The following is a 22,603-nucleotide window of genomic DNA, read 5'->3' on the forward strand; positions in this document are numbered from 1 at the left end:
ACTTCCTACATTTATACAATCAATTTTTATTTTTTTGGGCATTTTTACAGTATATTTCCAAGTCTCAACATGCACGACTTCATCCTAAAACACTCAAAACCACACTACCAATAAATCACAACCTTAAAATCAAAACAATAATTGAATATAGCAAATGATTTTTTATAGTATTATTTACATTTTTTTCATTCAACTGTAAAACCTCAATTATGTCCATTGAGCAAATAAGGAAAAGTTACCAATTAAAGTGCTATAAAAGCACCAAGCATCAAGCATAATAAAAGTAAACTTTGACCAAAAAAGTAGTTTAATGCGGCTAGCTCGAACCCATAGTTCCTGCAGAAATTAGAAAGCCATTAAGATTGCGATCATTTCCTAAGACAATGCCATCAATCAAATCAATGGAGAATAAAAGGACAACAATAAATTATGTCAAATGGGACTTTAAAGCTTCTTGAAAATGTGTTAGAATTAAAAATAACTGTTTAAAAGTGGGAGCTGCTTCAAACTGTGAACGTGATTATCTAAATTAAAACTGTTGAAGTTTTAACGAGAACTTCACCCAATTTTTTTTTTAAAGGACGAGGCCAGGCATAGTAAGGCACAGGACAATGACCATCTTGGCACTCTTTACGAGTTGCTTGCAGATTGTTATTGAAGAGTTTGGCCTGTGAGGGTGACAATGCAGGGAATGCATTTATGTTGTAAACTTTAGAATTAAGCTGGCTGCTTTAAGTGAAATGCTGCTAAGAACATGTCAGGTCAACGTGCTCAGTCCGTCCTTTAAACCAGTGGGTGACGCTGCTGCTGCTGCCTCAACCCTCCACCCGTCTTTAACGCAAACCCCTCAGAGAGGAGCGGCCTTCATTCGGTCGATGTGCCGCTTCCTTTCTTCGCCCCTTTGGGCTCTGCCTTCTTGGCCTGGGTGGGCGCTGAGGTGGCTTTCTGGGCTCCTCCTTCTTTGGCTGAGTTCTGTTGCGACGCCTTGGAGGAGGCCTGGGCGGGCTTTGAGGTAGTGTTGGAGGGATGGCGCCGCCGCCTTCCCTCGTCCCCAGCCGAGGACGAATGCCGTCTCCTCCGGCCTCCTTCCTCTCCCATGGGGGGCTGCAAAAGACACAGAGGTCAAAGGTAGGGTCATTGATAATGACAATAATATTTGATCATCTTCAGCAGGTCTTCAACTTTCATGGTCCACGAATACATCTTGTGCAGTTGTTCTTGTGAAGTTGTATTTCCTTCAGAGACCCAACTGGAGATCCAGAAAGGCCTTTTTCATTGTGGCCCTCATGGACTCAACTCTTATTTCCGGTGTTGTCTTCAAGGAACCAACTTGCTTCCAGTGAGGCCTTCTTCGACTAGCCTAGTTCCCAGTGTGACCTTCCAGGACTTAACCGGCTTTTCAATGTGGTCTTCAATGACTCAAATACATTTATAGTGTGTCACACGTCGCCTCCCCGTCACTCACCACCACCCTGAAGTCTTCCAGGTTTTTGAACTGGGACAGATGTTCTTGCAGTTTTGGGTCGATTGGCTGATTCTTTATCTTGGAGTACTTTAGAAAGGCCCAGAATTTCTCCAGTCCATACAGTTGACCTGGTGGAGAATATGATTGACACATTTCGTGTCGTGTTACCAGATACCGTTGACTCATTACCCAGGTGTCATTTACCTTTCTCAAAGTCCCTGAGGGTCTCCTCTTGGAAGTCCTTGAATAGATCCAACCTGAACCTCTTTTCCAGACCATAGCTGTAGTACCTGAAGAGGCATTCCAGGCCGTATCTGTCCAAACAAATCGGAAAATGACCTCTGACCTCCACACAGGTGGCATCTGCTTTGTCCTCTTCCTCACCTGTAGTTTTCTTTGGCGTCCTCCAGTGCAAACTGTTTGAACTCCTCGTACATCTTCCGGTTGAAGTTGTCCCTCAGGAAGAAGGACCAGAATCGGAACAGAGTGTTCATCTCCTGAGACTGGCCGATGCCCAGGCGCTTCCGCTCTGGGGGGAAAAAAAAACAAAACATGGACACCGTCGCCATTGAGCACAAAGACAGCTGCTCTAGAACAAGACATTCAAGAGTCTCCGAGTTACCATTGAGGCAGCGTCTGCGGTACTTGTGGTAGCCCTGCTGCGTGAAGCCGTTGTCCCTCAGCATCTCATGAGATGGGTGCCAAAACTTGGGCAGAGACTGGGGGGTGCAGCCGTAAGTTCCTGATAGTGGCGCTCCTTCTGAGGGCGAGGCGTTGGAGCTGCTGTGGGAAGAGAAGAGAGGGCGTTTGAATTTTGAATAAACCAACAAGCTCCAAACATGCATTCATGATGGACAGAGACCTGATGGACGCAGACCGCGGCCGGTGCTCACGTGAGTCCATCACCCAGCCGATGTGAGCCTCCTGCGGTGGGTTTGAACTGTGCCGGGTCTTCTTCTTCCTCGGCATCTGGACCAAAGTACACAAAAACGGAAAGACAACATTCATCACTACAACAGCATGCATCACCCTGAGGCGTCATCATCTTATAACCTCACCTGTCCATCGATGGCACCACTCTCCTTCATCACAGGGTAAAAGCGCGGCGCCTTGGTCGGGTCCTGGCGTCCAGGGGTCCTTGGTGTTCTGGGTTGGTAGGCACGTGGCGATTCTGGCACCGTTTTGGGAAGCGAACGGGCCATTTCGGCCTCGCTGGGCACTGAAAAGACATATTGTGTTAATTCCGTACTACACTTTCCCTAAAATTGTGTACTGGAAGTACATATGTACCTGGCAGGGAGGGCACTTGCTGGTTGGGGTCCACAGGCACTTTGGGTGTGAGTGTGTCAAACTCATCCTTGCTGATGACGCTAAGCTTCTTGAAGCTCTCCACTTCCTGCTGAAGAACATAAGGAGATCATAATAACTGCATTATTTTGGAGTTTTGGGGCAACTGATCAAAACCACATGTTGCTAAGGCTGATAAAAGGTCACATGCATGGTGCGTCTGACACATAGCAGATGTGTAATGGACTTTGACTGTTACACATTATCGATGGGAGGAGGAGAACGAGACCTTGGCGTGTGTGTTCAGGCGTGACGGTTCCCACATGGGGATAACCTTTGTGCTAGCCATGAGCACAACACACTGTTTCTGGTAAGGGTGGCTGTTGTGACCTGTTACAGAAGCCATTGTGTACAAATATTAATTCTGGTAGCCAGCCCTGCCTCTGTTTAGCTAGCCTTGTGCAATGCAATCAAGCCAGTCTTGCTTTCATGCTAATGAAGTATAATGACATGTTTGTACAATGTAATGAGCATTCAAGCGTTGGCATTATACAAGACAACAATTACACAATTGTGTCAGGATACACAGTGTGCAGGCAGGGCAGGCTTTCCAAAAAGCAGGTCAGGCCTCTCAGGGTGATTAACAGCAGCCTAAATTTGGACACGTCTACGTGCTTTTGCAGCGCTGCCTGGCCTGGGTGGTCACAGCAGTGCTGCCATGAGACATGTCTTACTTCCCTCATGATTAACACAGAGCGCAGCCATACGAGACTCCTTGTTTGCTGTGCAGCAACATGTCAACAGGAAGACAACGTTACCTTGCTGCACTCCAGCTGCTCCTCCCCCTTCCACAGGTCCTGCTCGTAGTAGTACAGGCCATCATTGATGGCTTTGGCCAGGTCCGCTGTCAGTTTGGCTCTGGATTCGTGGTTTCCGGTGCGGTCGCCGCCAGGGTGTTTGCGCATGTAGGGTGGGGTTTGCGTGACAATCAGTATTTTGTTGACATCCTGGTCGTCCAGCTCGTAGTCCGAGTCGTCCTCGTCAGACCAGTCGGAAAATTTGTTCTTCCTCGGCGCCATCTGCTCCATTTCCTCATCGAACATAAAGTCCAGCTCCTCCTGGTCAGGTTCGGTCTCATGGGTGGTGTGGTGAGGGGTGGGTGGTTCTTTACTACGATCCTTGAAGACATTATGGACTATTATCAAGTAAAACAGGTGCAGCTTATATAGTGTTTGTTTACCGTGCTGGTCACATGATGTAAACACGCTGATGTCTTTTTCATGCAAACAAAGTTTATGTCCATTTACAGTTACATGATGAAAGCAGCACAGGACAATAAGAGGAAGGAGGTCAGGAGAAAACACAATGTATTGCACATAAAAGGACATGACAGTTGTACATGGACGAGACAAGTAATGGGGCATAACAAGGAGGAGGAAAAAAAAGGATGGGACTTTAGGAGGAGGAGGAAAAAAGGACAAAAAGTACCTTGGCTTTGCCGGAGGCATGTCGCTGACGTTTCTCCACCTGGATCCAGGCGTCGGGGGCATCTTTTAGTGGGCCGGACACTTGGCTGGAGGTGTCTGACTCTGCTGGGTCCTGAGGTCCTGCAGGCTCGGTCGGGGTCTCCTTCACAGATGATGAGGCTACAATGCAAAAACAAACACTTCTGCTTTCACACTTGCTGCATGTATGCACACATTGATCACACTCCAGTTTGTTAGGCTGTACTTGTTGTGACAATTTCCTGTTTAGGTTACACACCACAAAATAAGCACAAAAATACTACAGAATTTGCCTGAAGAGAAATGACTTCTCTCGTGTGACTGTTGTACGACTTCTCAAAATTTTCGATGACCACTTACCAGCATTTACAGAGGTAAGGGCCTGGCGAGGAACAAATTCGGGGCAGTGAATGAGCTGAGAGAAGTCTGTCCGCGGAGAACCCACGACGGGAGGGACAGGGATTGGCCAGCGCTCCGGCTCCACTTTACAGCGAACTCTTTCATTTACCAGCTCCACCTCTGTGCTACTCTTCAAAGCCTGCAACGACATTTCCATGTAGTTTAACCCATCTGATGTGCTCTAAAAGCATCTTTTTTTCTAGCCATGGAGTAATAGTGCTTGCCTCCATGATAAGGCTGATGTCTGTGGTGAGCGCCTGGACTCTGTGGAAGCTGGCGATGAGGGAGATGGGAAGGAAGCCCTCCGCGTCCATCTTTCTCCTTAGGAAGAAGTCTCGCTCTAGGTTGTGAAGGCTGAAGTAGTACTCACTGGACAGGGACATGGAAGAACTTACAGCTCTAAACTGAAGGGACATACACTCAGTGGGCACTTCATTCAACAATTACATTCAAATACATGATAGTGTATAGTGCTCAGTTTTTATGTGTGGGTAATTGTGTGGGTATACCAAAGTAGTTGTAGGTCTAGCAATGTAACGGCTATATGTTGACAGTTTAGAGCAGGGGTGGGCAAACTTTTTGACTCACTTTTTGATATAACAAAATTTCCGGGGGGGGGGGGGGGGGGGGGCAGACTATATATTTTACACGTAACAGTCCACCTGGTATTATTGTATCTGTAAAATTGTCATGCAATCTGCTATTATTATTTTATATTTATATTTAAATATTTTAAAAATAATAAAATATTATAATAATTAAAATAAAATTAAAATAATAATTATTATATTATTATTATGTAAAATATGCAAATATAACAATATTATATATAATTAATATCATAATTAGCATTAATATAATAAATATAATAATCATAATAGTTATAATAATAATGTAATAATTATTATTTTAATTTTATTATTATTATGTGCTTGTGTCTCTTTTTTCAGGAGCACTTTGTAAACAACAGACCATGTCAAACAACGAAATTGATACAACCATCAAAAGGTTGGCTCAGGCCATGATGCCAGGTTGTATGTTGAGTTTAAATTAAATACTTTTGAAAGATTGGGCGGGCCGTATTCAAACACTTGGCGGGCCGGATGTGGCCCCCGGGCCGTAGTTTGCCCACCCCTGGTTTAGAGCATACATAGTACATGTTTATGGAATAGACGCAGTCCTGTGTTAAATATTTCCTGTAAAGCTTTCAACAACCGAGGCACTGATTATAGCACAGACTTTTCAGTAGACATTGAGAGAGACAGGCCTGAAGGCAGTAGAGAATGTAGTTCATGTTAAAGCAACGCTGGTTGAGTGAGCAGGCTGAATAACGCTGACAAGACAAGAGAAGACAAGAATACGTGGCCCCACCCCACTCTCTCATTCTCACCCTCTTTAAAAAAATTCTTGAGTTCACTATGGTAGTCTAGTCTTCATAAAAGTGTAGAGCAAGTACTGCCCTCTGCAGGACAGAACATGCTCACTCTCATTGGGATGTGCAGGCGTTGTGGTAAATAGAAGCCATAATCAGATTTATTGCAATCATATCTAATTATTCATACAATGTCAAAACCAAACAAGGTCGCCTACTCACATTTGCCGTTTGATGTACTCCTTGAGGAGCTTCTCATCCACCGTATACATCTGCACTTTGCTGCCATCGTCATAGTAGTAAACCATATTGGTGCCGAACTCTGAGACGGGAACATTCGAACCCTGCGAGTACTCAAAGCGACCTGAGGGAGAAAGAGGAGAGGGTCTGTGACACCTGTAGCCTTTTATTACAAAAGGAAAATACAAGCACACGTGTTATGACGTAACTCCCTTAATTATTAATAATGCACAAAACATAGTTATGTTACACATGGCGAAAAAATATGTAGACGGAAGAATACGTAGTTGCACGGTGTTGCACTGAGGAAGGACAAGGACGTCACTTTTAGTCAAACATTTCCTCTTCCTCCAAGCGTGAGGCTGATGCCTCAAAGAAACGGAAGAAAGTGAAAAGTGAAGTCAAATTAGACAAGTGGAGAAACACCGCTCAAAATTGGCTGCATGTCGGGTCCAAGTCGCTTTAAGTCCGTAACCAAAAATCCATCCATCCATCTTCTGTGCCACTTATCATTAAGGATGCGAGGGTATCCTGCAGCCTATCCCGACTGAATTTGGGCGAGAGGAAAGATATACCTTGGACTGGTTGCCAGCCAATTACGCAACCAACATGAAGGATAAAAAGCCTGCACAGATCAGCCATCCGTCCAATAAGCACCAATTTCCGTAATTTTGGGGGCTCGGCCGATCTTTACTCATGAAACCAATATTATCTACCTCGGAAAGTACCTCTGAAGGACCAGACAACAGCCTGCTCTTAGCACTTAACTGAGAAAATAAACGGAGAAAAGAGCAACGCTAATCCTCTGAAAATGATGGAGTTCATGGCACTGGACGACCATCCATTTTTGGCCGCAGTGCACTTTATTTTTGGTAAGAAGCTAAAGTCAGGTCTGCAGTGTAACATGTTATGCAAGCTGTGTTTGTTTTTAAAATGTGAAAAATAAAAGACAGACATAATTAGTAGTTTGTACAGCATTTTTTTTCAATTCGGTTATTAAAAATCAGTGATCGGCCAGAAATTGTATTTTTGAACATGTAAAAAGATCTGCCCCTGAAACACTCGAGGAGGCGGAGTAAGCTTATTCAGCTTAGGCTTATTATTATTATTTATATTAACAGCTTATTAAACAAACAGTCATTAAAATTGTTATTTGTCATAATTTAAGAAAAATTGTGGATGCAGCAGCTGCACAACACAGCAGCAGCAGTCCCGCCTTCCGTGCAGACCGCCACCACAGCTTGCAAAAATCCTAGGGGAAACTCTAGCAGTGATCGCAGCTCAGTGCTACTGTATTTTGTGTGTGTATATACTGACCAATACTGGATATTTAATGTAAAAGTATCACAGTGGCCCGTCCTTGAGTTGTTCAGTACGAGACCCTCACTAGAAAAGCTCTGGATACCCCTGGCCTAGTACGAAGGGGGGCTACGTACCTCTACCGCGACCTCTCCCACGACCACGAACTTTGCCTCGGCCTCGGGTCCCTCCGCGGACACTGCCATCGCTCCTCACGCTGGAAGCATCGTCCCCAAAATCACGCGGCTCCCTCCTCCAACCTGCAAAGCAGATGACATGTTTATCAGTGTTTTGTGTCACTTTTGTTTGGCTGCAGGTCATTTCAGAGAAGATGACACAGCCTTATTGCATTCCCGGGATGTCAGCAGCATCGTTACACTAGCAGAGGAGAACAGATAGCTGCTGTGTTAGTAAGTGGCATTTCATTAGACAGAGGGGCGGTGGCACACGGGTAGGGGGCCGAGCATGAACAACTGAAATCAGGAGAATGCAAGGAGCCACTTACTCCTGCCGCCATCATGTGCTCTGTTGCTATGCAGCGCATGATTGGGCGACGTCGGGTCAGGTGAGTCGCTACCGGGCTCAGCATCCAAGAGCGCGGGGGCCCCGCCAGGTGTCTTGGCACTGTCGTCCTGGGACGCCTCCTCCAGCGGCAGAGACACCCACTTACGTTTGTTACCTAGCGGCGGTTGCACAGCGGAGACAGAGCTGACACGCAGCACATCCAATAACATGATTGGAGAACATGGAAGCTTACTTCGCAGGGACCTTAGAAAACTTTCAAGGATTGCTTGTTATGGGTGGAAACACTTAAGGGGTTTTGAATAAACGGGTTACTCATGTATCCTGTCTTTCAAAGACTACAATAAAAAAATAATGACTACAATAAAAGTGCAGATTAAATGATGCTTATGAGCATTGCTTTAAGGTTCGAAACAATGTTCCTGTTCTATGTAGTTCTTCCACAGCAAACACTTCCAACCATGCCTTGGTGACTCTGCTTTGTGTACTGGGAGTAGACAAGGGACTTCCCCAAAGTGTGTCCACAAAGTAGGAATTATACAACTGTCCAAAATGTATCTATAAGATAAAGAACTCCAGTCCAAAGTCAAGAGGTACATACAATATGTCATATGACGTTGTCTACACTGTATAAGTACATTCCAGTTATGAAACATTCTCTTTCTTAATCACACGTGTGAATTTATGATGTATGCATCAGCCCCCTCTGTCTGGCAGACCACTAGAACGTGCACTGGTGAGTAGCACGCAGGTACCGACATGCACCACTAGTCACTGTCCAGTGAGAGGCTTCTCCAGATATGGTCAAAAAGGAAGTTCTGACAAGGTCTGCTCATGGGTTCAAGACAATTGATGCTTTCATGGCAAACAAAAGTTAAAAGCTTTTTTTCACCGGACAGTGAGGAAATGTGGTCAACTTGACATGCTTCATGCTGCTCATCCTCACCTCCCCTCTTTTTAGGGCTGTAGCTTTTAGCATCCAGTCCCGCCTTGGACTCTGCATCCTTGGCTGTCTCTACAATTGGCTCCGGAGGTGTCTCCTGGTTTTCCTTGCTCTCGCCGCCGTCGTGGCTGCTCTCTGACTTCCTGTCCGTCTGCTCCCTCCGCTTCTCCTTGTCCCGGCGAGAGGATGGAGGCTTCTTCCCATTGTTTGTGGTAGTGCTGACATTTTGTTGCTGCAGGCAACATAGCATAATTTAGTGATAAAGTAAACAAAGCAAAGAAACATGGTTCCACGCTGGTCTTACCTCCTTGGCTAATTCTCCGGGTGTCGGCCAGTTGGTGATGTCACCAAAGTCACCCGACTGAAGGATGAGAGTTGGTGGGGGAGAGAAAAAGCTGAATTAAGTAAAGTTGTTTAATTGATATGATGTTACAATTGTCTGTGTAAAGATCGTTGGACTTGTTTTGACAAGCTGTAAGGAGGTCGAGGTCACATAAAGTGTCACATCAAAAAAACAAACAAAGTCAGAAAGGCACTGATTAGAAAGATCTTTTCGTGCCTTGTTGAACATTAATTCATGCTATGTTTAAAAGAACTAGTTAACTTACTAAATATATATGAGGTCAAAAAAACAAACAGAAATACAATAACATAACAATACGACAATAACAGACATTACAAATTGCCTGTCACAAACGCCAATTCAGCAACTTTGCAAAGTGAAAGATGACATTAAAGGAAATATTGCATTCTTATAATGTATTATTATTACTATTATGATTAACAGTAGTTTATTCAGTCTCATAAAATGTACACAATATTGTTTGGCGTCATTTTGTGGGACAATAAACATTGTAAAGCACACCTACATGGTTTTGTTTGTCCACTCATATTTCCTTGTGGAACCAACCTCATGTATCATCTCGTTTCCTGAGTTGTGTGTTACGTTACACCACTATAAGCTGTACAAGCTTTGTGTTAACTTAGCAACCTCGTGCAATATCAAAGAATGTTTCATTAATAGGTTTTATTTTAGAATAAGCCCAGGGCCAGGAAATGGCCGTAGTGATGCCATAGTTCACCATAGTCTTAGTCCGTTTTTTGCAAGACAGCTTTTCTCCAAACGTGAAATCTCGTCTTGTTGTAATCTCACAAGATCTCATGAGACCCTTATTATTTACTGGTATAGCTTTGCACCCTGCCATGGAACTACATCATGTCGTGTATCACAGTGGACATGTGACTCTGACATTGACTGTGAAAAGGTCAACCATGTCCACATGGAAGGTCAAAACCTGCCCAGTGAGGGAACAAGCTGACATTAAAGTTTTATTTTCATCCTTCTGTCTGTTATAAGATGCAATGACATTTATTCACATTTCTGCAGTATTAGGGTGGAATAACTGGTTGACAAAGCAAACAAAATAAGCAGTTCATCGAGTTGGCAAGTGGCGGGTGTTGATTTTCCCAGCCTGCATATCAACTTCTGGCATGGTGTTCAAAGTGGGGGAAAAAAATGAACAGATCCTCCAGGTGCTGACAAGGCAACCAGTCTTTAACAAAGTGTATTCTCTTACTTTTCAACAGCTTTAACATGTGGAAATAAAAAGAAAAAAAGGTGACAATTACCTTGCTGGATTTTCTGCTTCTGGGCTTGTTGGCACGGACGACCTTCAAAGCGTTTTGTTGATCTGAGAATAGACAATCAATAAGTTACAACTCATATCTAGCACAGCTGTCAGTCTCTGCCAAAGAGCAGCTTGCTCAACATTGGACTGAAAACTGTCTTGCCGTGTTTGTGCACCATTGCGAACATCTGGCAGCATAGAAAGAATAAATATCCTCTCATTCGCACATTGAATGGCGTTTGTGTACAACCATGGGCAGTGTGACAGTGTGTGGACGAGTATGTCTGTGGAGGCGACCGGGGAGTGGCCCTCAGCCACCGACAGTCCCTATCGCCTGCCAGAGGATGGCTGACTAGATAAGAGGCCAAAGGGCCAGCGAGTGGGTGTATGCCTGACGAAGCACCCATCAGGCTACAAGCCCTCTCACTGTAAAATGATGCCGCAGCCATGACGGTCAAATATAGCTAACATCAACCTTACACTCCGCTCAGATGATCTTCACTCCATGACACACTTTCAGGTTCATGTCACATTAGCCTACATACAGTATTCTTCACAAGCATGTAGTAACAGGTACATTCATGATAACATGTAATACTTAGAGTACTTTGACATATTTTGGGTCTTTTAAGCCTTACCTTAACTTCCTTCCTGCAGCCATTGATTTCAGATAGCAACACAGAAACTCCAAAATAAAAACCCATCAGTAGCTGCAATATGGAGTGTTATGTTATGGTAGCGGCTTGAGGCATTCCGAGTGTGGCGCTGACATGCTGTGGGCGAGTGTGTGGTGAAGCTAGTAGCTAGCCGGTGTGGTGTGGCAAGGTGTCAATAAGCCAGTAACATAGTTCAATTAGTGTAACAATGTTATTAACAACAGTGGTGCTGTAGCTTGGTTAATATGCACGTCACATAAGTAAATGGAGCATTGTTGGCGCTTTGGCAATGCCAATTTCCCTGAGGGAATCCCAAAGGGATTAATAAAGTATTCTGTCTGTCTTTATAGGCAAAATAGGTCTTTCTCATTGTGTTCATTCTTAGTCTTTTTAGCCGTTTCTATATCTTCAAGAACGCACAGAAAAGGGAAAGACACGTGTTCATGTCTCACATAAGAATTGTGGATGATGGGCAAAAATCCCCCCAAAAAGTGCAGTTTTCAAGTGCAGAAGTGGCCAAACTTTTTCTATTAAGAGCCACATAAAACTGAAGCAGGTAACACTATGCTAAAACTAATCCAATATATTTGAACAAAATATTGACATGTCACAGTTGACAAAGATCCTTCATGATTTGTGATGATTTTTACAATACGCCAAGGCCAATAAAACATGAGCTGTGGAACAAAAATTGGACAAATGTGTCGACTGTGACTGCTTATGTCTTCATAACAGTGGTTAACTTATTATTACAGTTGTATAGCACTAAAGAATGTTAAAATGGGACTTCAAAAAAGGTTTTATGATGGACACAGTTTGAAACTGAAACTATTGTATTCAATTATATTACTGCCTACGGCAAATTTGGGATTAAGACAGTATAATGTGAATTTCTCTTATGGCATTCGCAAAGACCCATTCTAGAGAGGTGATCAGAATACAGTCTGTGTTGGCGAACGGTCCCATCAGTCAGGTTGAAGACATGGCATGTGAGTCACATGCTCTTAATGATATCACAGTGACATCATTAGGGCTTCTCCAAAATAAAAGACATCCAAGCTACATTGTGGTCTTGCAAGTTTGTCAAAGGTTAGGGTGTCTAACTTGCAGCCTGTGGGCCATGGAGAGTCATGAGTGTATTTTACTTTTGACAACATAAATTAACCCACAAATGTAAATATTGTGCTATGGGTGTCAGAGGACTTTATATAAACTAAAATGGCCTCTGAGGACTACATTACGTTTGCATTTGTTATTTTTGCATCAAATGACAACAAAAATGGAGGCTGTCACACCTGGCCCAGCAGCTTGCTCTCTCACAGGTTGACAGTGGTTTGGCTGGGGGGAGGCGCCGCAGGCTGACAGGCCATTGGACATGCAGTTAGCTAGACTAGCTTCTCAAATGCCCCCCACAACCCCACCTCCCGTAGCACGGGCCTGGAGCTCGCTCCCCCAGAAAAAACGGTGCACTCTCCACTAGCCTGACACTGGTTAAGTAGGGTGGGGGTTTGATCATGCTATGCTAGCTGCTAAACTGCAGGCTTAGTAGCAGTTGTCAGCAGTCAACACGTGGTGCTCCCAGCGAGAGGGGGGGAGGGGGGATCAAATGTCGACAGCTCCACAGTGTGCTGACACTGACATCTAAGCACTTTACCCACTTCACAATAATCCCTAATGTGGCACAGTGGCACAAAAGCGGGAAGGGGGTATTAACGCCCCCCCCCCCAAACAGAAGCTGTCAAAGTGCAGCCACAACGTGCCCCCACTTACTAAGAAAGTGAATAAAGTCCTCACCTCTGTCATACAGGTTGTTCACCAGTACTCTGCCCGTCGTCCTCTTGGTCCAAGCGTTGACTTTGGGCGGCGGAGCCACGACAACTTCGGTCGCCACAAGCGCCGAGTCTGCGTTGCTGCTCGGCTCGCCTTCTTGGCAATCTCTGGGTGGACTTTTCGCTTCCTCCGAGCCGCGCTCCTCTCTCTCGGCGCTCGTCCTCGCCTGCTGAGCCTGCACAGTCCTGTTTTGGTGGTCCCGCTGCCCACTGGAGTTCAATGCTGTCAAACCGGAGTCAAAGTGACTGCTCTCGACCTCGCTTGACATACTGCTAGTTCCCTAACAGCGCTGGCTCTCAAATCCAGTGTGAATATTTGGTCCTTGCTTTCTTATCCCAGAGAAAAGTGTCCAAAAACTCTGGGGGTGACCACATCCACAAGGCGAAGTAAACAACTTTTTGGGCTGGACCTTGCTAACCAAGTAGCTCCCAGATGCTGTTAGCCCGCTAGCTAGCCAGCTAGCTAGCCACCGTGTACGAGACCGCGAGACGAGTGTTGTTTGGCCCCACAGGTCCAAAGTTTCATGTCAAGCGGCGGTTAACTCCGAGGTGTGAGTCGGTCACTGTGTAGTCGCGTGGTTGTAACAGGAGCGGACTTTGTGGAACTTTCGAAAAGTACGAAAAGACGATCAGCTCTCAGTGAGCCTCCTTCTTCACGTCCACGCTGCTAACAGCCCCACAGCTCGTGCTGCATGCGCCAGATGCTGTAAACATCGCTCTACCGCCTCTGGCGGTCAGAAGGACGCATTGCAGCATAAACTCTTTGAAAACTTTGTGTGACGTCACAGTCCAATCGCTGTCTCTACATAATCTATGAGGTATTATTTTAGATTACTTTACCAAGTACATATAAATATTTATAAACAGGAAATTAGTATTGTGTTTGGAGAGGTAGTTTAAATCCATAATACACCGCGTGATTAGTCAACTTATATTTTTATTATTCAATAACTACAGTGCTGTGAGTCAATCGAAAATAAAGAATACAAAATATATAATTATTGTGCACACACAGTGTATAAATTGTAAAAACTTGACAACACAAGTAAAGATGTGTCAAAAAGATTCAAGCGTATTAAGGAGTTTGTGGAAACATCATGCATAGATGCCATGAATGGTGTGGATGTATGTTAATAATTATTATTAATAGTACAGAGAATTAAAGAGGACACAACAAACAAGAATGTAGTCAGAGAAGACAGTTTCATTGTTGGTGTCGATGACTTGGTCTTTGGTCTGGTGTAAATATAAGGATGCTCCTGAAAAATATGATAGAATTATGCTTAAAAATACTTTTCTGTCCATGAGCGCACACAATTTATAATCACCCGAAGTGTTGCTGTACCTTTGGTGGACAAATTAGTTTTATTGGCTTTGAAAAGCTTTCAATCATCTCTTTTTCTCCTTCGGGTTGGAACTAGAATGAAAAAAAGCCCAATGCACTTTAAATTGTTAGCAGACTCTTTTTTTAAAGGTTTTCTAATAGACGCAGCTTGACCCTGGAACAGATTATTTCTGTTTACATCCTGTTTTGTTTTAGTATTTTATTATTATTATTTATTATTATTTTATTATTTATTATTATTATTGTCATTATACGCTGGTTCACTTCTTTGTACACTTGTAGACAGTTAAAATGGCCACAGTTGGAACCAATTATTTCTATTTACATGATTTCTGGTGGTAAAAGTGTTTTCCAGGGTTCTGATTGCATCGCAAAGTAGAGATTGATGTTTAGTAATATAATAATATAATATAATAATATATATGTAATATATATAATATTGATAGGTCACCATGTTGTTCCACAGTCCCTTGGCCAGTTCCTCGTGTCCTTTGACGGTGAAGTGGAAACAATCTGCCGTGAAGAAGCTGGAGTCCACTGTACCGTCCTCATGTTTTCAGAGAAAAACAAATATAAAAAAAACAAAAAACAAAACAAAATTTGTGGGTGTGTGTTACAGGAAGTCTGGGCGGTCCTGCCTTTTCCAAAAAAGGTTGCAGAGTGACGGCAAAATCCTTTTTGAAGAAACGGTCACCCTGGAGAAGTTGCCGAAGTTTTCTCTGCAAACCAAGGACATCATGATGATGATGATGATGATGATGATGATAATAATAATAATAATAATAATGATAATGATAATGATAATGATAATGATAATGATAATGATAATGATAATGATAATGATAATGATAATGATAATGATGATAATAATAATAATAATAATAATAACAACATCATCATCAAAGGGCGACAGAGCTGACTTCCAGTTCCTGTTTCCACATGTTAGCAAGCTACATGGCAGGATGTTTTGTGCTTAAAAATATGAAGAGCATTTTGGACTTTAACCAAAAAACATGCTAACCAAGGTTCCACTGTATTTTCAATTGTTGCCATGAAAAAATGGCCATGTTTCGGAGAAGAAATATATATATATATATATATATATATATATATATATATATATATATATATATATATATATATATATATATATATATATATATATATATATATATATATATATATATATATATATATATATATATATATATATATATATATATATATATATGACAAATATCTGTGTGGAGTTGGCATGTTCTTCCCGTGTGTGCGGTTCTCCAATTTCCTCCCACATTCCAAAAACATGCCTGTTAGGTTAATTGGCGTCTCTACATTGTCCATAGGTATGAATGTGGCCGTCAGCTGAGATAGGCTCCAGCATTCCCCCACGACCCTAGTGAGGATACGCAGCATAGAAGATGGATGGAATGATGGAATTTTTGACCAAAAATCCACTAATTTGCAAAGTCTTAAATGCTGAATAGTGAATGAGCTACTGTACTATTATCAGTGATGATGACGTGTGCTTTCGTGTCAAAGCGTCACCTGGAATTGGACGTTCACCTGGACCAGTTCCTCCAGCTGGGAGGAGTTATCCTCGGGTTGAACGAGGCACGAGCAGAAGCGCCTGATGTCACGTGATACAGTAGCATGAGCTTAGGGTCTTAGAGGCGGAAACAAGATGAAATGAAAGAAGAACGTCACTTTTGAAGCTGACAGCCCAGCGTGGGCTTGTGGACGTCTCTGAGGGGCTTCATGGGGAGGATCTGCACCACATTGATGATGGTCCTCGGGATCTGGAGACAGGAAGACGATATATAAGAATATGTTTTGTATTATATTTGTTCGGGAAAAGATCTCCTTGTTCCTCCGTGAATCACCACCTTATCGTGGTCGGGGGGGTTTGAGTGCCCGAGTGATCCGAGGAGCTATGTTGTCTGGGGCTATCTGCCCCTGGTAGGGTCTCCCAAGGCAAACAGGTCCGAGGTGAAGGGCCAGACCAAGAGTGATTCAGAAGACCCTTATGAATAAAACAAAGAGGAGGAACCGTACCTTGCCCGGATGTGGGATACCGGGGCCTCACCCTGGAGTCAGGCCCGGGGGTGGGCCTTCACCCGTGGGGCCGGGCCCAGTCCGAAAAAGCCACACAGGATCTCCCCCTCATATACCCACCACTTACGGGGGCAAGCATAAGGGTCCGATGCATTGTGTGTTGGGTGGCGGTCAAGGGCGGGTGCCTGGGCGACCTGGACCTGGCGGCCAAATCTGGTGAGGAGTTCAGTCATCCGGGAGGGGCTCAGGGTAGAGCCGCTTCTCCTTCAAATTGAGAGGAGTCAGTTGAGGTGGCTCGGGCATCCAGTCCGGATGCCTCCCGGATGCCTCCCTAGTGAGGTGTTCTGGGCATGCCCAGCCGGGAAAAGTCCCTGGGGCAGACCTAGGACACGCTGGAGGGATTATGTCTCACAGCTGGCCTGGGAACACCTTGGTTTCCTCCCGGTGGAGCTGGAGGAGGCGGCCGGGGACCAGGAAGTCTGGGCTTCCCTACTGAGACTGCTGCCCCCGCAACCTGGACCCGGATAAGCGGAGGAAAATGGATGGATGGAAGATCACCTTGTTCATCATCATGTCGAGGGCTTCAGTCATATAGTGGATGAAGCTGTCAGCAGAGAACAGGGTCTGCAACACAAGAACAATCGTGACCATGAAGGTTCCAGAGGAGGTTCCAGAGGAGGTTCCAGAAAGACCCACCTTGTTCTTGCAGTAATCACAGATGTCATTCATGCCAATCAGCAGGGTCACCAACTTCCAGTCCTGGTGGAAGCTCAGACCCTAAAAGAACTAGCCTTGAATTAATTTAAACAACATAATGATCGTATTTATTGTACATTACCAGAAAGATGACACATACAGGAAATGATTTGAAGGTTTTTATCATGTGACGGATTTGATCCGACACGTTCCTGTCAAGAGAAAACACAAACAATCGATCAAAGGATCAGACATCGTCATAGCGACAGGCTTTGAACTAAAAGTGAGGATGACTTGCAGGGTGTTGTGTCCCGTCACGGCAAAGTTGAAACCTGTCTGGTTGACGGTGGTGGGCCTTCCGTGAAAGGTCGCCATTGGGGACGGACCCAGCAGTTTGGGGTTGAAGAGTTTGAAAATATCTGTGCACAACAAATACTGCAAGTGGACGTAAACCGGAATGTTTTGCTTCAAGCTGGCCTCCTGAAGTTTAGCATATTTTTTTACATAACTAGAAAAGCACTCGGATAGCGCCATAAGTACCCCCTTATTGTAATTTATCTTAATATTTAGATTCCTTGACCATGAAAACATAGCATTAGTAATTGGATTCATTATGATATCAATACTAGTTCAGTAGTTATTCACAAAAATGGCATTTTCCGTGATGTTTTCTTCTGGATACAACTCATAGCTTACGAAGATATGACAAATCATTTGGCACCCCCCAGATTCCACAGTGTTGTGGCTAATGGTGGTTGTTGAATGTGGTTCCTTATTTTTTCATTTCATACGGTGGATCATATTGCAGTATTCGGAATTATTCTGGATCAGTCTTTGCGAGAGATGTCCGATATTGACTTTTTGACCGATATATCAGCCGATATCGATACCGCTACAGACATCGATATCGATACCGATATGTGTGACATGACATATCTCCTGTGGTGGAATGAACACATATCTGTTATATACAGGATTTTTTAAATATAGGTTTGATGATCGGGAAAAAATACAATATCGATATCAACCAATATCGCATTTTATGCTGATATCTTGCACATCGCTAGTCTTTGATATTTTGTAAAACCTGTTGAAAACTATCCTGTACTTTTTTCCAACTACTCAGACCATTTTTTGTGGAATTATATACACAAATTCAGTTTTCTAATGATGAAAATTCCAAAGATCCCCTTATTTTTTCTGCTATATGGTGGATCTTAGTATCCAGAATTATTCCACTGTCTGGGTCAGTCTTTTATATTTTGTAGAACCTTTTGGAAACTGTCCTGTACGTTTTTTTAAGTGCTCAGACCATTTTTGGCGGAGTTAAATGCACAAATGCCAAAAATGGCAATGTTAAAGAAACTTTAAAAAAATTACTGGATCTTTTATCAGTTTATCCATATCCCATTGCTGACAATTCCTGAAAATTTTAATTCAGACAAAGTATGAATGTCTATTGTTTTATGGCTTGGAAGTCCTCAAAGCTAATGCTAGCATTATTCATTTGAAAGTGTTAGTTTCATAAATACAAAATTAAAAAAGCTGAAACTTACTCGCAAGCGTAATGACATTCTGGTAGGTCCCATATCCTCCAATGCTGCAATGATATAGAAAGAGGGAGAACAAATAGCAGGCCTTTTATGAATGCTAGCTAGCGCTAATAAAAGTGCCACGCTACATGAGATAAACAAAGCCTAAAGGACATTTAGACAAGCGTTAGATAACATTTCAGCTGCCTCACATGTAAGTCCATGTCTTGAGAGTGATCACTGTTATTATTAATGGCAATTATTGGAGAGGCAGAATTCCTGATATTGGATCTCATTTGATTGTGTGCCACCAGCGAGTGTCAGCGCTTGTTTACCTCCATGACACTTGGCGAAATTCAAAGGGAATGGAGAGAATAGTGGAGCCGTTAGCACCAATGGCCGTCTATAAGTGAAAATGTGGTTACACACCGACACCACGCTGGTTCTGAAAGGACTTTGTGGATTTTTTGATGCAAAAACTACACTTGACTTACTGTCAGCGAGTCTCCCAGCGCGGCGATGACCTTGACATCTGCAGCTTTCACATACTCGACTACATCAGAGCAGAGATCAGCGTTAAATGTGATGTCAAAAGCTCGCAAAGGTGCAAAGGGGACCTGAGGTCGGGATGCTGGGAGAGGGCTTCATGTCAGGACACTGGAAGGGAGGATGGAGGCGAGTGTGGAGGAAGTCATCCTGCAAGTAGACCACATTTGACCTTTTATTGACGGTCTAACACATCACAGTCGCCGGTTCCAACAAGAAGCAACGGAATGAACCGAAACTGTTATGTCAATTTACCTGCTGAACGTCCTCCCCTGCTAATGTGAAGCCTGCAAAAATATGCATTGTGATGGCCGATGTTTCTGTACATCCGCAAATCAAAGTGAACAAAAAAAGACACCTACCGTCTGACTGACATATGCTAAAAGTGAGAACAGCACTGCCAAGCAGCACACAAGACAACATGCTGCTACAGCTGTGCTAAAGCGACGAAGGTGTGGCCATGCATGATCAATGTACCAAAAACTGCTGATTGCGTGACCTTTGGTCTCTGCCTACAGGTCAAGGCCAGCGAGGTGCATTCACAAATGACGGAATTCTGAACATCAATATTTATGTTCTGTATTGCTGCGACAGTTTCTTGGACATTGGAACTAACTAACTAACTAACCAACCAACTAAATAACTAAACAAACAAACAAACAAATAAATAAATAAAAATTGGCGTGACGTCATCACCCGGCGCCTGTCAGGTGACCACTGATCCACTAGCTAGCTTCCTTTCTTCCTGCTGAAGAAAGTAAACAAATGGACGCGGCGACGCTTCGGGGACAAAACATGAAAAATGTGAAGGAGCGGCGCGGTGTGGACAAGTTAAGATGCCAGGACACAAGAAACGATACGATGTTCGCTTCTCACCAGTGAGTGTTTCTCTGAAAAGTTTGATTTGCGACTGTTAAAGTTCATGATAGCCGATTGCTAACATGTCCACGGAGATAGCATGGAGCTGTGATGCCTTCGGGGGCTGTCGGAAACCTTAAAGACTTCGAAGCCGATTGATTCCTGGATGAAATTGTCACGTACTGAGCTTAACATGAGGTACACACTCATGATAATAATAATAATAATAATGAAAGGCATAACCAGATATAATATTTCAAGCCAAAATATAAGTACAGCGGTCAGCATGAGCATTATAATAAACGTTTGAAATGTTGTCGACCACTTAAAAATAAATATTACTATCTCTGTAAAGGCAGACTACTTGTGTTGTACTTTTTGTACAGTTATTAGATTGTGTACCTGGTGTTGTGCCCTGTAGCTTAGTATTCTAGTGGCAGTATTTGACACACCAGGGTCTGATGTGTGAAACAAATATGGAGGATATGAAATGAACCTGCAATGTCTGTTGTCAGAATCGCATCAAAAAGATCATGCAGAAGAACACTGAGGTGGGGAGGATTGCGATGGCGGTGCCTGTCATCATCTGTATCCTTTTGGTTATGCTTTAGTATTTGTTTTTACCGCATTGCTGCTAAAATCGGTGTAAGACGAGAGTGTGTGGTCCTGAACCGCAGAGGTCAGCACGAGTCCTGGAGATGTTCTTGAAGTCCTTGCTCACTAAAACGTCTTTGATCACAGAGTCCAAACGCAGCAGGGTGGTGTCTGTGGCACACATGTAAGTTCACTGTACTTGTACTACTGTACTGTACTGGACCTCAAGGGTGTGTATTTGTGTGTGTTGTGTTATAGGAAGCAGTGCATTGAGTCGGAGATGCTCTTCCACTTCCTCAAAGACCTGGCACAGCAAGCTGGGTTTACAACCACGCAGAAGGACAACAGAGGACTGAATGTGTGGCCAATGTACAGGTAATTTAAAACAAGTAAAACAGGTTTTAATACAGGAGTTGCAGGGGCGTCACTAGGTTCTGAGGACAGAGGGGGGGCTTAGCCCCCCTGGAGATGCACAGGATATGAATAAATGTAGTAGACGTTCAAAAAAATCCAAAAACCAAATAAGGAACAAGAAGCGGGATATAACTTTCCCTAGTTTTAGGCCACCATTAAATACACACAATCTACACTGCAAAACCGCTGCTCAAGCTCTGCAACCATTCTGTCCCGTGGACAGTCATCAATTATATAATAGTCAATAATCAAAGTGAACAAAAATATAATAATAGTATATATTATTATAATATATACTATAATAATAATTATAATATATATATATAATAGTCATTATTATATTATTAATTAGCCTATATAACTATCATTGTAACTATTATTCTTCCTCTGATTATTACTACTATATAGCCTACTAATTAGCCTGCTTTTGTCCTATTATATAAAATTTGTCAGAGATTGTTTTTGTAAAAAAAAATCTATAAAAATATCAAATTATTTAGGGTCACCATCAAATGAAAAAATTAATAACAAAAAATCAATAGAAAATAACAAATTATTTGTGAAATAACTAAATTGTATACTGTGTATGTCTAGTGCCCCCTTTTTGTTTTGAGTTTGTTTGTATTAATGTTGATGTTTTGTTTAAAAAAAAATAGAAAAAATACAGTAATAAAAAATATATATATCAAATTATTTAGGGGAGCTGAAGACCCCCTAAAATAGACCTAATGATGCCACTGATAAGTTGTATACACTATAAATCCAAGGACCATCTATTTTCTATGCCATTTATTCTCATTCGGGATTCCAGGACCAACCACACTTTAAAAAAAATGCAGTTGAATATCAGCTGGCTCATTAGCTTTTATCATGCTTTAATATACTTACTTATCATGCTTAAATTGTGTTTGACTTGTTTGATTGTGTTTGACCCTTTGCTGGGTCCCTTAGGTGAGGCATTTTTGTTAACGAAAGAATTGTTGTTAGTATCTGTCATGTACAAAATGTATCAAAGTAGCATCATTCACTTTTTCAACCCCCCCCCCCCCCCCCCAAATAATTCCAATCGTCACTTTGTTGTGTGCAGGGCAAAGCGACCTGAAAACCAAAAAACATCAGAAATGGAAGAAAGTCCACCACAGCAAAGCCTCGACTCGCTTGGCAATGACTCAAGCTCCAGTGTAAACTCAAGTCACTATTATTTTTAACACAGGAGCTCCTTGGTCTAAGTATGAAGTCCGTTCACCTAAGTCATGACTAAGTTCCTCACACTCCACATAACATAACACATAAAGGACATATAGAATATACAACACCAGATTATTTTTTGCAAATATCTACATAAAAGCTACTCGCTACTAAGTAGTGCTACTACTATAACTACTATAACTACTAATAAAAGTTATTATTTTATTGGG

At 42.9% G+C, this 22,603-nt stretch overlaps 3 protein-coding genes across 9 annotated transcripts; 1 reads left to right on the forward strand and 2 right to left on the reverse strand.

Moving 5' to 3' along the window:
- Nucleotides 1–15: 15 nt before the first annotated feature.
- On the reverse strand, nt 16–13,848 carry larp1b (La ribonucleoprotein 1B). 3 transcript variants are annotated; one of them, XM_058078399.1, is made up of 19 exons: nt 13,111–13,847; nt 10,662–10,723; nt 9,337–9,393; nt 9,036–9,264; nt 8,073–8,246; nt 7,705–7,827; nt 6,251–6,392; nt 4,881–5,025; nt 4,618–4,795; nt 4,241–4,398; nt 3,571–3,930; nt 2,756–2,861; nt 2,524–2,684; nt 2,328–2,434; nt 2,088–2,248; nt 1,850–1,994; nt 1,670–1,779; nt 1,466–1,593; nt 16–1,104 (listed from the first exon to the last, which is right to left on the reverse strand). In XM_058078399.1, the coding sequence occupies exons 1-19, from the start codon at nt 13,412–13,414 to the stop codon at nt 865–867; spliced, it is 3,090 nt and encodes a 1,029-aa protein (XP_057934382.1). In that variant the 5' UTR covers nt 13,415–13,847; the 3' UTR covers nt 16–864. The 3 variants fall into 3 exon arrangements, with proteins under 3 accessions (XP_057934382.1, XP_057934381.1, XP_057934383.1); XM_058078398.1 differs by having other exon boundaries at nt 2,756–2,864; XM_058078400.1 differs by lacking the exon at nt 1,466–1,593 and having other exon boundaries at nt 2,756–2,864; nt 13,111–13,848.
- A 307-nt stretch (nt 13,849–14,155) lies between these two features.
- Nucleotides 14,156–19,406, reverse strand: LOC131131817 (phospholipase B1, membrane-associated-like). Of its 5 annotated transcripts, XM_058076731.1 has the most exons (13): nt 19,391–19,406; nt 19,268–19,326; nt 19,109–19,176; nt 18,798–18,841; nt 17,402–17,453; nt 17,242–17,322; nt 17,104–17,169; nt 16,198–16,289; nt 16,039–16,120; nt 15,108–15,209; nt 14,942–15,037; nt 14,491–14,562; nt 14,156–14,404 (listed from the first exon to the last, which is right to left on the reverse strand). In XM_058076731.1, the coding sequence occupies exons 3-13, from the start codon at nt 19,112–19,114 to the stop codon at nt 14,276–14,278; spliced, it is 822 nt and encodes a 273-aa protein (XP_057932714.1). In that variant the 5' UTR covers nt 19,115–19,176; nt 19,268–19,326; nt 19,391–19,406; the 3' UTR covers nt 14,156–14,275. The 5 variants fall into 5 exon arrangements, with proteins under 5 accessions (XP_057932714.1, XP_057932716.1, XP_057932715.1 ...); XM_058076733.1 differs by lacking the exon at nt 19,391–19,406 and having other exon boundaries at nt 17,402–17,676; nt 19,268–19,292; XM_058076734.1 differs by having other exon boundaries at nt 14,260–14,562.
- Nucleotides 19,407–20,028: 622 nt separating this feature from the next.
- Nucleotides 20,029–22,598, forward strand: LOC131131819 (dr1-associated corepressor). The gene is made up of 5 exons (XM_058076737.1): nt 20,029–20,197; nt 20,693–20,765; nt 20,862–20,955; nt 21,030–21,146; nt 22,273–22,598. The coding sequence occupies exons 1-5, from the start codon at nt 20,156–20,158 to the stop codon at nt 22,391–22,393; spliced, it is 447 nt and encodes a 148-aa protein (XP_057932720.1). The 5' UTR covers nt 20,029–20,155; the 3' UTR covers nt 22,394–22,598.
- Nucleotides 22,599–22,603: the final 5 nt, after the last annotated feature.

This window comes from Doryrhamphus excisus, chromosome 7, assembly GCF_030265055.1.
Source record: "Doryrhamphus excisus isolate RoL2022-K1 chromosome 7, RoL_Dexc_1.0, whole genome shotgun sequence".
Taxonomy (NCBI): Eukaryota; Metazoa; Chordata; class Actinopteri; order Syngnathiformes; family Syngnathidae; genus Doryrhamphus; species Doryrhamphus excisus.

Bases quoted from the DNA above. Each gene is read 5' to 3' on its own strand.
- LOC131131819 (XM_058076737.1), top strand. From the start codon at position 20,156: ATGCCAGGACACAAGAAACGATACGATGTTCGCTTCTCACCA. The intron at 20,956-21,029 runs GTAAGTTCACTG...GTTGTGTTATAG, and splicing joins GTGGTGTCTGTGGCACACAT to GAAGCAGTGCATTGAGTCGG. The intron at 21,147-22,272 runs GTAATTTAAAAC...TGTTGTGTGCAG, and splicing joins AATGTGTGGCCAATGTACAG to GGCAAAGCGACCTGAAAACC.
- larp1b (XM_058078398.1), bottom strand. From the start codon at position 13,414: ATGTCAAGCGAGGTCGAGAGCAGTCACTTTGACTCCGGTTTGACAGCA. The intron at 9,265-9,336 runs GTAAGACCAGCG...TGTTGCCTGCAG, and splicing joins CCGGAGAATTAGCCAAGGAG to CAACAAAATGTCAGCACTAC. The intron at 4,399-4,617 runs GTAAGTGGTCAT...TTTGCATTGTAG, and splicing joins CCTTACCTCTGTAAATGCTG to CCTCATCATCTGTGAAGGAG.
- LOC131131817 (XM_058076731.1), bottom strand. The intron at 17,170-17,241 runs GTGGGTCTTTCT...CTTGTGTTGCAG, and splicing joins GTGATTACTGCAAGAACAAG to ACCCTGTTCTCTGCTGACAG. The intron at 15,038-15,107 runs GTAACACACACC...TGAAAACATGAG, and splicing joins CAGGACCGCCCAGACTTCCT to GACGGTACAGTGGACTCCAG.